We start from the raw sequence: 13,834 nt of genomic DNA, 5'->3' as shown, positions 1-13,834 counted from the left end.
TTCAAATCCATTTTCAACTAAACTAAGGGTTTTCAATTTGCTACCTTTAGTTAGAAGGTTGACAAAATTAAGATCACTGGCTCCTCCGTTTCCCAAATCATTTTTTTTGCCAAAATTAGCGATGTTAGATTCTTCAGGTTGCTGAAATTAATTGACACTATCCCACTGGAAACATTTCTTTGACTAGATTTGAAGAATCGGACAATGAAGCTGGGAGATGACCAGTAAAGTTTTTGCGCGAGCAACAAAATATAATAGTTTCGGCCTTTCGGGAGGGTGACCCCAATCTCAAGTGGTAAATTACCAGTGAAAGAATTTTCTGGCAGAAAATTCCATTTCAGGGAGATGTTGAAAATGAAAGAAGGAATCAATCCGGAGAATTCATTTCTATTAATATTGTCATAGAATAAGCTTCTCAGGTTGCTTAAGGTGTTCGGAAATTTCCCTTCCAAGCTATTCTCTTTAAAAATCATTACCTGAATAGCAGAAGGATTACCAATAAAATCCAGGAGCTGTCCTGATAGGTGAGTCTCACAAATGAAAAGTTTCGTAAGCTTGGACAAGTAGCCAAACTCGGGTGGTACTGCTCCTACAAGTTGTTTCCATGTGCATAGAACTTGACAAGATTAGAGCAATGTGACAAATTGGCTGGGATTTTACCTGAAAAATGATTGTTGGCAAGTAATAGATATTCGAGTCTAAACAGACGACCGACCTTTTCAGGAATTTCACCACGGAAGTTGTTGTCCACAAGGTTAATGAACCTGAGGTAGCCGAAGTTCCCAACATGAGGCGTAAGGCACCTACGATGCTTTGGTTTCTGAGGTCTAACTTGTTTATCCTTTGATGTTGATGAGTACAAGTCACACCTCTCCACTGGCACAAGTCTATAGAATTGCTCCATGAACTTGTAACACCACGTCGATCATGAAGCAGTGACTTTATGGCAAGTAGTGCCAGATGGTCTGTCTCACTTCCGGTGATTGTTGTGATGGCGACGTGGTGGTGATTGAGGTGAAAAAGATATAAGATAGTAACAAGCTGACGCAGCAGAGTAGAATTGAATGGCAAGTGACAGAATAAGGTATGTTGTGCTCAATTTGTGAGTGCTTACATCAAAGAATAGGCATCTCATGAAATAGCAAAGCTGAAGCCTACAAATGATGGAAGCTACAATATACGTGGCCATTTTTCTCTAAGCTTTTGCAACCAATTCATCGGGAATCTAGAAATTGCTTCTTCTTGAGATGTTGTATTGCTTTTCTCTGCTATGCTGTTTTGAGCATTAACCAAGTTTCTACTACTTTGAACACCTTTATTAGAATTAAACTCCTCAGGAGTCTCCGGTTTTACCTTTATCTTTATGGGTTTCCCAAGCTTTGATTTATCTTCCATTCTTGCAATCTCGAGAGCTTTTTCACATACAGGGAAACCCTGATCATCCCAAGATTCCAAAATCACACCAGAGCCAATGCATCTTGTTCCCTGGTAGAAGGCAGCAAACTGGCCGGCTGCCAGTCCTTGATCGTCTTCTGATAACTGGACAACTGCAATGTTCTCACCACCATCTTCAACATGTTCAATCATCAAATTGCAATTGTAGAAACCAGGACCATGTCTGACCTGAAAAGTTTCAGCGCACATAAGCATACCGTAACTACTATCAAAGACTCGGTTATTAAGGCATATCATAATATCAAGCATCTAAGGAGACTATCATGTCTAAACTCCCCATTCCGCTAAACGAAGGCAGTAATTTTTTCCTACAAAACCTATCGCGCCATTAATATTCATGTACTTCAGTTTTACTGATTGCCCTAAAGGAATTATGCATATATTATCTGAAATTGTTATTACTTTTGCTCAGCCAGAAGGAAAAGGAAAAAGGTGGCTATTTGGATTATAAAGACATAAATTAGCACAGATCAATCATGACAGCATTCATTCCTACCTTACACTGAAGCCGACTGATTTCCTCTGGAGGCAATCCACTGAGCCATTTCAAAGAGCCAACACGAAATAGGCGTCTTTTCTTGTCAAACGAATAATAATTTCTCGACACAAACACTACATTGTTCTTAACATCCTTCTCAACAACATACCTGCATGAAATGTACAAAATAAACCCTTAAGCAGTGAAACCGAAGAAGAACAAAACATGGAAGAAAACAGAAGATCCTAATCAGAGACGATGAATAGTTAAAATATTTGCAGAGAATATAACAAAAAGGTATCTTCAAGTGACAAAGTTATCAAAGGTTTGAAAAAGGATATTAATTGCATCTGTTTCAGAAACATGTCATTTAAGAGGATCATATCCCGGCACATAATACAGATTTAGTTACTTAAAAATGATTGCCATTCACAACAAGAAAAAGTAACAATATACCAGGGTCCTCCAGGAAGACGTAGCCCTTGGCGTTGACCGATTGTGTAGAACCAAAATCCCCAATGTTTCCCAAGGAAATCCCCTGTCTCAGCTTCCAATATGACCCCTTCCATCTCTCCGATGTGTCTTGCAACAAATTCACTGAATTTTATCTAAACAGAAAATTAGTTGTCAGATGAACACAGTCACAACTCACAAATTACAACCTTGTCTTCATGCACTTGGAAGGTATAAAAATTATATGCAAAACTTGCGATAAGGTGGTTGATTTTCTGTAGTGTTCAATTATTTGCATTATGGGAATCAGTGCCTGACATATATCAAGACATACAAATCAAGGTTCCTTTTTTTTTGTGGTTATTTTGTGTTCTTTAATGTTATTATGAAATGAAATGCTTTGGTCCTTTGCGATCTATAATATGTCAACTTTTATCCCTTATGCTTTCGTTAAATATGAAAACGAGCTTCATCATTAAGACAATAACATCAGAAAAATATGCCCAATAACATGTCAGAGAGTGATCAACTGGATTTCCAGTTATAAACAAATTTGCAATTAATGTGTATTTTGGCACCAACAAAATCTCAAACAAGCTTGGATACTTCTATATATAAATAACTTAAATCTGGAGGAATTTTAATCTCAGCTTGCAGACCATACCTTTCCCAGAAAACATATTCCCTGTGAATCCTTTCTATCCTTGTTGGGCAGATCAAATTGTGTAGCAAACTTACGAACTTCTTCCTGTAGACAATTTGGCACAGAGAATTTACAAGTTGCAACAATAGAAATTAAAAAAAAAAAGGACATGAAGGCGTATGGAAAAGTCTGCACAATGATTAGTAATATCTAGGATACCTAATCCGCCTCCAAGGCGACTAGATAGGTTCAAATCCATCATTTACCACAAGGGATGATAATCCACATGGAAGTCCCAGATTCACATTCTAAATATGTGAAATCCAAGTGTAATTGCACAAAAATGTGGCTTGCATATTCGAAAGTTTTCAACTCCATACTTGGAAGAGGGACAGCCTTGCAAGCATTCAAAAGATAAAGTGCCGGCACTATTATAAGATTTTCTCTATACAACGTTACAATTCTCTTTCAAATCACAATGACAGTCAAGAATTTGTAACATACAGGGGGTATGGTCAATTAAGAGGTTTATACTAGAAGAATGAATGAAAGTTTTAAATGAAGTTACATAAACATATAACATGAAATAAGCCCAGAGAAGAAAAGACTTGGGATCTTTCTATGAACGATCCAATCCTCAGTACACTGGAATGAATTTCACAAATAAGAGAAAGAAAAGTTAAAAAATGTGAACTTGGGCGGCTAACAGTAACCCAACACACAAGTCTTTTACATTTTCTCTCCTAACAACATTCTAGAATACTTACTCACCGGTTCAAATACCCACGAACAGCAACAGCCCAAGTTCTTAAATATGAAATGAATCACATGCAAATTTTCATAAATCAAGTTATTGCAATGGTTTCATTCCAGTGAAACTAGGTACCACTAACCTTGGATATACAACCAAGTGGAAAAATAAGTCGTTTAAGCTGGGCCTGTGAGAGATGTGAAAGGAAGTATGTTTGATCCTTGACCTAAAAAATTAAAAAGGACAAATTTATCAAAAACTGAAATAGATGCAGGCCAACAAACAAGAATGAAATACAAGCATAACACAGAAGTCCCGGCATTGACACAGTATGAATTAGCTTACTGTACGATGCACAATCAGATTATTACACTTTTCCACTTTATAACAACATTATAAAATTTAAAATTAAAACAAAAATAAAAGTAAATAAAGTATTATAAAATTATATATCAAATGTAGATGAAATCTGCTTGAATCTCAATCCTATCATTTGCCATAATTAAGTGATCCGAAGAGGATAAACTAATAGGGCAGATTTTCATATTAAAGCAACAATTACTATGAGAATGTGTACAATGGTCATGATATCCAAGAAGGGCATTTATGAAAGCAAAAACCTTAGCTGAATTCACTTGACAGATAAGCCAACTGGAACAATCAAGCCACAAATGCAGGAAAGAAATATAAAAGAACAAATGTTCATCTAGAATAGCACCTTGTCTTTTGATAGTTCTAAAACAGAAGGCTTATACTCTTGATCTGCAGATGAGTGGACAACTTTTGCATAATGCCCAGAAGCAACATAATCAAATTCCATACTGCTTATGGCATCCATGAATGCGCCTGAAGAGTTAAAAAGGACAAAATTTAGAAAACAAGTGTAAAGCATTGGATTCAGTCACACCCTTCAAGTTACACTGATGCATACCAAATTTTATTCTTGTATTACAAAGGACATCTGGGTTGGGAGTACGGCCACATCGATACTCTTCAATAATGTAGGACACCTGAGCAGGAGATCAGACGTTTTCATGACTAACCAGACACAAAATTAGCTATCCCCAACATTTTCAAGTTACCCAATATGATGACAATAGAGGAAGCAAATTCAAGTTACCCAATATGATGACAATAGAAGAAGCAAACAACCAACAATATGAAACATAGTTTGAATTAATTCATATCAAGGTAAATGAGAAATGATTTACAAGTTTCCTAGTTGAACTAATGGCAATTCCATCAAGCAAGAGAATTATATAGAAATGAGGGCTCATTTAAAATAAATTAGATAAGCTATTTTATTCGGGCCATGCATACCACATTTTTCCAGTATTCATCTGTCAAATGCACAACTTCCAGTGGTACATCAACCTGAAAACCAACGTCATTTAATTTCAGTTGTGAAGGCGTTTCTTCTGCACAACCTATACCAGGGAGATCAAGACAAGACTTTGCTATCATAAAAGGAACTAGATACTTTTATGTAAACCATGAAGGTTTCAAGCTATTGTTGGATAATAAATAAGGAAATGAAAACGAAGAAGCTTTATTAGACTAACAAAGATAAATACACATCATTCACCTAGTTAACCACCAGCACATCCCCATAAAAAGAAAGAAAAAAAAATCCCACTTCCTAAATCATTTTTCACTGTATTTCTATTTCAAAGCAACTCTACCTATATAGCTTCGCGAGGGAAAAAAAAAACAATTGAAAACAATAGGGGTAACCTGATCACAAACAGCTTTTGCATACTTCATATCTTCTTCCCATGGGCATTCGGTCCAGAAGTTCTCGAAGTCTTCCTACACCAAACCACAAATCAGAAACAGCTTGCTCTGCTGTCTTATCGACTGCAAGATTTAATATTTTAGCGTAGTGTGATGAGTTGAATAAACATTAATTAACATCAAACTGACATGATAAAATATTTCTCCAACAGAACTTCATCAATAAACAATGACATGGCAATCACCAAATATACATCTCTGAATCATACGAATTAAAATTGTTATTTTATAAAAAAAAGAAAGAAATAGAAAGAAAAAGGCGCACTTGAAACCAAATTTTGAGGTAAAAGGCAGTGCAAGAATGGCCAGCAGAATGAAGAAGCCTAAGAGCAACACTGCTATCAACACCGCCGCTCAAAAGAACAGCAACTTTAAGGCCCTTTTGATGGGGCATACTGCAAGACAGATAACGGGGTTCAATTTGGGTTGCTGCTGTTGAAACAGAACATGAGATGGGTCTACGGAGGAAGATCAGTTTTGGGTTATGAGAGTGAAAAAGGGTTCTGGGTTTTCGAGACAAGAAGAGAGAGAGCAAGGGTTTGACTGAAGACAAGGTCATGGACATGGGATTCACTCTAAGCATTCGTTGTCCCTGCTTTTGGACTTTTGATGTTCTGCGCGTGTAGATGTAGATGTAGATGTAGGATAAGAAACAGAAACTCTCAACTCAACACCGGTTGAGTTGTGTCCGTTGTGCTTGCATTCATATGAGGTGCGCTGTATCGCGAACTCTTGGCGTATTTTAGAACAAGGCATCTTAACATGCGCCAAACCCAAAACCCCCCAACCGGATAAACCTCTCTCCCTCTCTTTTTTCCCCTCAGTTGCCCATTAACCGCCAAAAATCTTCAATTTCCATTTTCCATTTCCGTTTCTGAAAACACTCGCAAAAACAAAAATGCCATCTGCAGCTGCAGCTCACACGCTTTCTTCTTCAATTTCTCTCATCTCTGCAATTCCGAAACTGCCCTTCTCGTCTTCCTTCTCCTCTTCATTTCCAATCCTTCGCTCATTCTCTCCTCAATTACTCTCCCTTTCTCTCCACAAACACTATCCTCTCCCTCTCCCTCTCACTCGCCACCTCCGGTCTCTATCTCCCTCCAACGACGCCGTTTCGTCCTCAAACGACGACGCCTTCGAAGATTCGCCGTTTGAGGACGAGGACGACGACGCCGAGTATGAAGACGTCGATGATGAGTCTGACGGTCAGGATTTCGGCATTGACGTCGACGCGCTTGAGCGAGAAGCCAAAGACGCTGTTCGCGAGTACTCTTCTTTGTTATCTCGCCAACTAATAATACGTAAGCTTCTTTTTTTTCATTAAAATTAAAAAGTCCTTTATAGTTAAAGTGTTAATCGAGGTTAAAAAATAATTGTAAATATTTAGTGAAATTAAAGTTATACCATTCATATTGAAATAAGAAGAATGAAAAAAAAAAAAACTTGCTTTTCTTGCATTTGAATATTAGGAACTGCTGGAAAGTGATGAATTGGCCTTGAATCAAAATTTAAGTTTTTTTTATTAATTTGATTGAAAAGTTTATAAAAGAAGCTACATGTTTAATTTGTATGATTTAATTTCTTAATATTACGATTTTTAACTGTGTATTGATTTCAGAAGATGAGACGGATGATCGAAAGGATTCTGGCAAAAAGCAGAAAAAGCGTAAAACTACTATAGGAAATGTTAGTAATCCCCGTTTTCTCATGTTCCCTTTTTTTTTTATATATGATGAAGACTATCATCGACTGTTGTAGTGAGCTAAGAAATTTGGCCGTTTTTTGGTTTTCCTTCTGTCTTTTTATTTTTAATTCGGCGGATGTGATATTTTTGTATGATAAAATGATTTAGGAACTTTGTCTTTTGAAGGGAGTCTGATTTCACTGTTACTGCTATTTTGAAATTCCTTCTGCAGGTCCCTGAACATCTTCTGCCAAGAGTTGCTATTGTTGGAAGGCCGAATGTTGGTAAATCAGCACTATTTAACCGTCTTGTTGGGGTACTTAATCATAAATTTTATCTTTTAATGATTCTGTCTGTAACTGTTGGTTAACTTTCCAGTATTGGGGAAACTGAATTTGAAGTTGAAGGGAACTTTTTGAAGTTTCTCCATTGGCAAAATTTGATATTTGCTACACTTTAATATATATTGCAGGGTAACAGGGCTATTGTGGTGGATGAACCTGGGGTTACTAGGGATCGAATGTATGGCAGATCATTTTGGGGAGAGCATGAATTTATGCTGGTGGATACTGGTGGTGTGCTAAATGTTTCAAAGTCCCAGCCTAATATTATGGAAGATTTGGCTATCACAACGACTATTGGAATGGAAGGAATTCCACTTGCCACCAGGGAGGCAGCTGTTGCTAGGATGCCATCAATGATTGAGAGACAAGCAACTGCAGCTATAGAAGAATCCTGTGTCATTATATTCCTTGTTGATGGCCAGGTGTAGATTTGTTATTTTATAACTTCTAGCTGATGAATAGCGCCTTTTTTTTAAAACTATATATGGAAACTTTACCTTTTCTCCGCATCCTGTCATTTGGAGGTTAGCCTGGGTGATTTTACAGTCTAGTTTGAATTGGAGAAGGTTTTGACTGTATGCTAGTGGGATTAGATGATGGTGATTTAGGATCTGTTTCCGTAAACTCTTAGTCGTGCAGTGTTAACTTCATTTTTTTTTATTCAGTCCTTCTTGGTTTTATAATGGATGATGAAATGCTTGCCTATTTTGATTTAAAAAGTAATTAATTTCAATTCATCCTGAACAGTATCAATTTTGTCAAGTTCTTCTGGTTAAGCGAACAATTATTGTTTCATTGTCTGAACAATTTTTATGTTCATGGAGCAGGCAGGTTTGACAGCAGCTGATGAGGAGATAGCAGATTGGCTACGTAAGAACTACATGGATAAGTTTATCATTCTTGCCGTTAACAAGTGTGAGTCTCCACGCAAAGGAATTATGCAAGTGTCAGAATTTTGGTCCTTGGGGTGAGATGTTCATTCTCTTTTCCAGAAAATTTTTGGTCTCAATTGTATGATGAATGCCTGTCCATCTTTTTTGGTAGTTGTCTAATGAACCCAATTTACGTTTAGATCAAAAGTCATTATAAGGCAGATATTGTTTTCTTTGTATATGAGAGCACTTGACTAATTATAAGCTTTTTGTTTTTCTGAATTATTTGACTCTTTTTGTTCTTTGTTGTATATTTTAGCTGTGAATTTGTTTGCTATTTCTGCTATGGTTTTGGACTGTGCACTATTTTGGAAAGCAAATTTCTCTTGCTTTTTGTGTTTCCTTGTATTGTCTTTGTTTCCTCGGCATAAAATTGTTTCTTTTAACCAGAAACTGGGCGTTATTGAAGAGTATTGCCGATTCAAAATCTTAATCTTATGAATTCATGATTAATAATGTTCTTGTTAAGAATTCAAAGTTTATAACTTCTCGAAAGAAAAAGGAACGGAAGATAAAATGTCTTAGGATTAAACATAGTTTCTCTATGAATCCCATGGGTAACTGCTGTAATTTTTTTGTGAAACTTTTGTGATTTAACTGATGCAGTATGTGCATCCATTATTGAGCTAGCTAGTTATGGTAGTGGATTTTCTGGCTTTTGTATCCCAAAGATTTACATGTTTATGTACACTTATACACTTTTGATACTTGTCTAGAGGATATGATATCTGAAATTCTGTGTTAGGATGTCTTTTTCTTTTTCCTTCTTTTATCCTCTCATAAATGAATTGACTTGTTTTGATCAGATCTTGAATATTTGGTAGACCTCGTTGGTCTTTTACTTGGCACATTTTGGTTTTGATTAGTCTGCACCTTTTTGGTAGACCCAGATCTTGAATATGCAATATGTGAACCAGGTTCTCACCTCTTCCTATTTCTGCAATATCTGGGACGGGAACTGGAGAGCTTCTAGACCTTGTTTGTTCAGAATTGAAAAAAGTTGAGGTTTGTATTGGATTCTTGCTCATTTGTAACGCAATCACTGAGATTTTTCATATCATTCCTAGGTGTTGATCCAATTAGCAATCATCTTAATCAATTCCAAATTATTTGAAGTGTTATTTACTGGAAAAGTACGTATTGACCATGTACTTATTGATGTTTTTCATATTTGAACTTTGGTTATGCATTTAATTTAAGGAGCTCAGTTTTATTTTGTATTATTTAGTCTTTATCCCAATTGCTATGAATGAGTTTTATTCTCAGAATTAGGACTCAGATCCACTGGTCTTTTTAAGTTATAAAAACTTTTACAATGTAGAAATTGAAGCAACATAGAAATGCTTGAGGAATAATCGAGTTTAATTCCTTGATCACCAATGTCAAGCTGATAACTCGTTTTGCCACTTTAAAGGTATTCTATGCCCTCTTTTCCCCTAATATAATTGTATTGTTGTCTTCCATCATTTGAAGATACTTTATGAACTGTTATGAATTAATCGTACTTTGAGCTTGTTTAGACAACTCAAAATTAGACCTATGCTATTGTGCACAATGCGTGTTCACATCTTTTCTCATATTTGAAAAGTGCTTTGCCTTTTATAACATGATGAATGAGTGTTGATTGGCTGCAATTTATAGGGAACAGAAGACCTCGTTGAAGAAGAAAATCGTATTCCTGCCATTGCCATTGTTGGTCGGCCAAACGTTGGTAAAAGTAGCATTTTGAATGCATTGGTTGGAGAGGATAGAACAATTGTTAGTCCTATAAGTGGCACTACTCGTGATGCTATTGATACTGAATTTACAGGACCCGAGGGCCAGGTATTACAAGTTTGGAGCCTTTGTATTATTTATGCTTATTGTCTATCAATTTTACAGCATTGTTTAGTGATTTATAAAGGATATTGATCTACTTCAAAGAACTGAGAGTTCTCCAGATACTTCACATGAACTGATTGAGTTGTGTGTTGAACTTTGGAGGTAGTAATAACTATTAGCTTTGCATTCGAACATGTGTATGCATAACTCCAACAGTCACTTTTAATCATTCTGTTTTGCAGTTTTTTCATTTTTCTTAATAACTGGCCAACCATCCCCCCAATGGCCTCTTTTGTGAACATATATGCTTAGATTATTAATTAGTAAACTTTGTTGTTTCACATAAGATTCAACTGTTATGTACTTAATTCTACCCATAGCCTATTATTGAATCGGGAAGCCACTTACTGTCATCAAACTTTTTCAGCTGATCCGATCTTGCTACAACTGTTCCACATCAAGGTGTAGTTCTTGATTTTTTTGGATGCATTAGTTCCTATCAAAATTTATACTAGTTGTGGATAACTTATGATGAAATAGCTGTATTTATGAAGCTGAATTCAGACATGCACAACATAAGAACCTTCACTTTATTAGTGGACCACAGACGTGGATGACATACATTAATTTGAGTCATGTTTTTGCTCTCTGGCATTTTGCATTTTCTTAGAGGCTAAAAGTCTCTTTTATTGCAGAAGTTTCGGCTTATTGATACTGCTGGAATCAGAAAAAGGGCAGCTATAGCTTCATCAGGTAGTACGACAGAGGCTTTGTCAGTGAACAGAGCATTTCGTGCCATTCGCCGTTCTGATGTTGTTGCTCTTGTCATTGAGGCCATGGCTTGTATCACAGAACAGGTACTTTATTTGAAGCTTCTATGGGGTAATCTTATTTATGAAAATGTCGGGAATTTCTGGCGTGATATGCACTTATTGCATTCTTTTCTCTTTTTTCATCTTCTTTTTGATTAACTTAGTGTACCATGTTCATGAAGATATAATCACTTCGTATTCTGAAGCTGGAAAATGAAAATAGCATTCATTACACTAGTAACTGCGCCAATTCTATGTTTCAGGCTGATTGGAGAGACCATAGGTGGGGAATGTAGGATGTTGTAGGGAGTAAGCTGAGGTCCTTTTATGGGAAATTATGAAGAGATAATCTCACTGATAGTTCTCAAACGTACCATTTGTTTGTTTCGGTCTGACAATTGAATGATTTGGTGGCTGTTTCTCTAACCGGTCCTCTTATTGTCCTAGGATTGCAGGATTGCTGAAAGGATCGAGCAAGAAGGGAAGGGCTGTCTGATTGTTGTAAACAAATGGGATACCATTCCAAATAAAAACCAGCAAACTGCAACATACTATGAGCAAGATGTTAGAGAGAAGCTTCGCGCTCTTGACTGGGCACCCATTGTTTATTCAACTGCAATAGCTGGTCAAAGTGTCGATAAGTATGTTTTGTATCTAGCCACATCATTTACTTGACTTCTTTAAATGACTGACCCGGGCAGCATTATTTTGTATTACCCCCAAATTCATCTTTATTTGAAGGTTATCCTAACACTCCGAATAATGCCTAGAAGGAAAAGATTCTTTAGTTTTTCACTCCTGACATAGATGTCAATGGAAATATCTTCTGTTGGCTTGATGTGAAAACATCTATAGATAAGATTTGTTGTTTGCATGATCTTATGCACCGTTATTTTTTTTTTTATAATTTTTCTTCGAAGAAAAGAAAAATTAGGTGTGTGGTTGTTTTGACTCAGGATCATTGTTGCTGCTGAAATGGTTGATAAGGAGAGATCAAGAAGGCTAAGTACTGCCACAATAAATCAAGTAGTACAGGAAGCAGTAGCTTTTAAATCACCTCCTAGGACCAGAGGTGGCCGGAGAGGACGTGTATATTATTGCACTCAGGTACTTGTCATGCAAGCTGTCGAGTAATCATGTTACCTGTTGTGACTTGCTCTGTCATTCTATATTCAGGTTGTTAGAAGAAATTAACATGTGTTCTTTGTTTAGGGATTTGTATTTTTTTAATGGGCACTCCCTTTTTTTTTTTAATACTGCCCAAAAATCCCGATGTGTGCTACAATTCAAAAACATTCTAATTTGATGTGTAGAAGTCAATTGTTGAAAACTCATTCTCACATGCCATTTTGGTAACTTGGTGGCACGCTCTTATTCCTTTCCGGGTTCAGCTGCTACTTGGAATTTTTGTGCGTTCAGCATTTCGGTATGGTGCATTGGGGCCACTTCATATTAAGTATGATCTTTTGCAGGCTGCTGTCAGGCCGCCCACATTTGTTTTCTTTGTAAATGATGCAAAACTATTTCCTGAGACTTATCGGCGTTACATGGAGAAGCAATTGCGTGCGGATGCAGGGTTTTCTGGTACACCAATTCGACTCCTTTGGCGCAGCAGAAGAAAAATGGAAATGAAGGAAGGTTAGTCATAAGTGCAAGCCCTTCCATCGTTCAAGATAATGATCAACCATTAATTTATTTTTTGCAATTTTTAAAAATTTAAATGTGTTTTTCTTTTAAAGACCATCATTTTTTTATAAAAAAATGATATTTGGATAGAATGCTGTGATTTACTGGTTAGTTGATATATGTCTTTCCTTTTGGTGTTCAGGCAAGTCAGCATCAAGAACACAAGCAAATCTTGTGCCACGCGACAGAAAAGTAGCATCGAGCACATAAATTGATTGTTTTAGCGAAGGCTTCAGCTTTTATTGTGTGAAAATGTGCATTTTGTGGAATGGTTCGTGCTGGTAGCTGAAAGTGAACCAAAGGCGCGGATGTTACGATTAATCTTCATGAACATAACTTTTAGTCTGTTACAAAGTTTCATTTCGATCCTAGCCAGAAACCAGGGAGAGAGAAGAAGGGAAAGTGATCCATTCTCTGTATATTTTTGAAATACAGCAATAGGTACGAAAAATAGTTGTGATCTTGTGAGATGTATTGTTGACAATACAATGAATTTCGCACGGCAAATTGTACCATGAATAAAAAATATTTACATGTTTTTTTGTTTTCTTATTTAATCTAACAGCAATTTAATCTTCTTCTCACCTATGTGAGCGGGATTTGAATATCATATCTTTTCCTCTTATGATGCGATTTTATGTACATATTTTATTTATATGTACGTTGTGGAAAGTTAAACTATTATTAATTAACCTTCACAATTTAAGATAGAAAAGTAATGAAATATATCGTTTTTTTTTCCCGAAACTTTGGGGGGAAATAAAAGAGAAAGAAAGGTAACATAATGCCTCGTCATCTTTAAAGCAATAAAGTTTGTATTTTTGATTCCACGCTGACGATCATGGCTTGTACAATATACTACGATCATGGCTTGTATAATATACTACGTATTCATGCTACTAGCAATACAAATTGAATCTCATAATACAACTGAAGTCTTGTAAATTTCTTAAATATTCAGGACTGAAAAGACAAATCTTG

At 36.3% G+C, this 13,834-nt stretch overlaps 2 protein-coding genes across 6 annotated transcripts; one reads left to right on the top strand and one right to left on the bottom strand.

Annotated features, from left to right (window-relative positions):
• Positions 1-401: 401 nt before the first annotated feature.
• LOC112100779 (tRNA-specific 2-thiouridylase MnmA) lies at positions 402-6,178 on the bottom strand. 4 transcript variants are annotated; one of them, XM_024190401.1, is made up of 10 exons: positions 5,840-6,178; positions 5,515-5,589; positions 5,101-5,154; positions 4,712-4,790; positions 4,499-4,626; positions 3,923-4,006; positions 3,051-3,134; positions 2,390-2,541; positions 1,952-2,102; positions 403-1,623 (listed from the first exon to the last, which is right to left on the bottom strand). In XM_024190401.1, exons 1-10 carry the CDS (start codon positions 6,155-6,157, stop codon positions 1,171-1,173), a joined length of 1,578 nt encoding a protein of 525 aa, XP_024046169.1. In that variant the 5' UTR covers positions 6,158-6,178; the 3' UTR covers positions 403-1,170. The 4 variants fall into 4 exon arrangements, with proteins under 4 accessions (XP_024046170.1, XP_024046169.1, XP_024046171.1 ...); XM_024190402.1 differs by lacking the exon at positions 5,101-5,154 and having other exon boundaries at positions 402-1,623; XM_024190403.1 differs by having other exon boundaries at positions 5,101-5,637; positions 5,840-5,925.
• A 231-nt stretch (positions 6,179-6,409) lies between these two features.
• LOC18051595 (GTPase Der) lies at positions 6,410-13,401 on the top strand. Of its 2 annotated transcripts, none has more exons than XM_006446049.2 (12): positions 6,410-6,875; positions 7,193-7,260; positions 7,491-7,574; positions 7,731-8,024; positions 8,430-8,569; positions 9,452-9,539; positions 10,176-10,358; positions 11,051-11,212; positions 11,615-11,808; positions 12,124-12,274; positions 12,640-12,805; positions 12,996-13,401. In XM_006446049.2, exons 1-12 carry the CDS (start codon positions 6,473-6,475, stop codon positions 13,061-13,063), a joined length of 2,001 nt encoding a protein of 666 aa, XP_006446112.1. In that variant the 5' UTR covers positions 6,410-6,472; the 3' UTR covers positions 13,064-13,401. The 2 variants fall into 2 exon arrangements, with proteins under 2 accessions (XP_006446112.1, XP_024046168.1); XM_024190400.1 differs by having other exon boundaries at positions 12,559-12,805.
• The last annotated feature ends 433 nt before the right edge of the window (positions 13,402-13,834 follow it).

The sequence above is a fragment of the Citrus clementina genome, unplaced genomic scaffold, assembly GCF_000493195.1.
Source record: "Citrus clementina cultivar Clemenules unplaced genomic scaffold, Citrus_clementina_v1.0 scaffold_2, whole genome shotgun sequence".
In the NCBI taxonomy this organism is placed as follows: domain Eukaryota; kingdom Viridiplantae; phylum Streptophyta; class Magnoliopsida; order Sapindales; family Rutaceae; genus Citrus; species Citrus x clementina.
The sequence above is the reverse complement of the archived record's forward strand: the minus strand, read 5'-3'. Positions and strand labels throughout refer to the sequence as shown.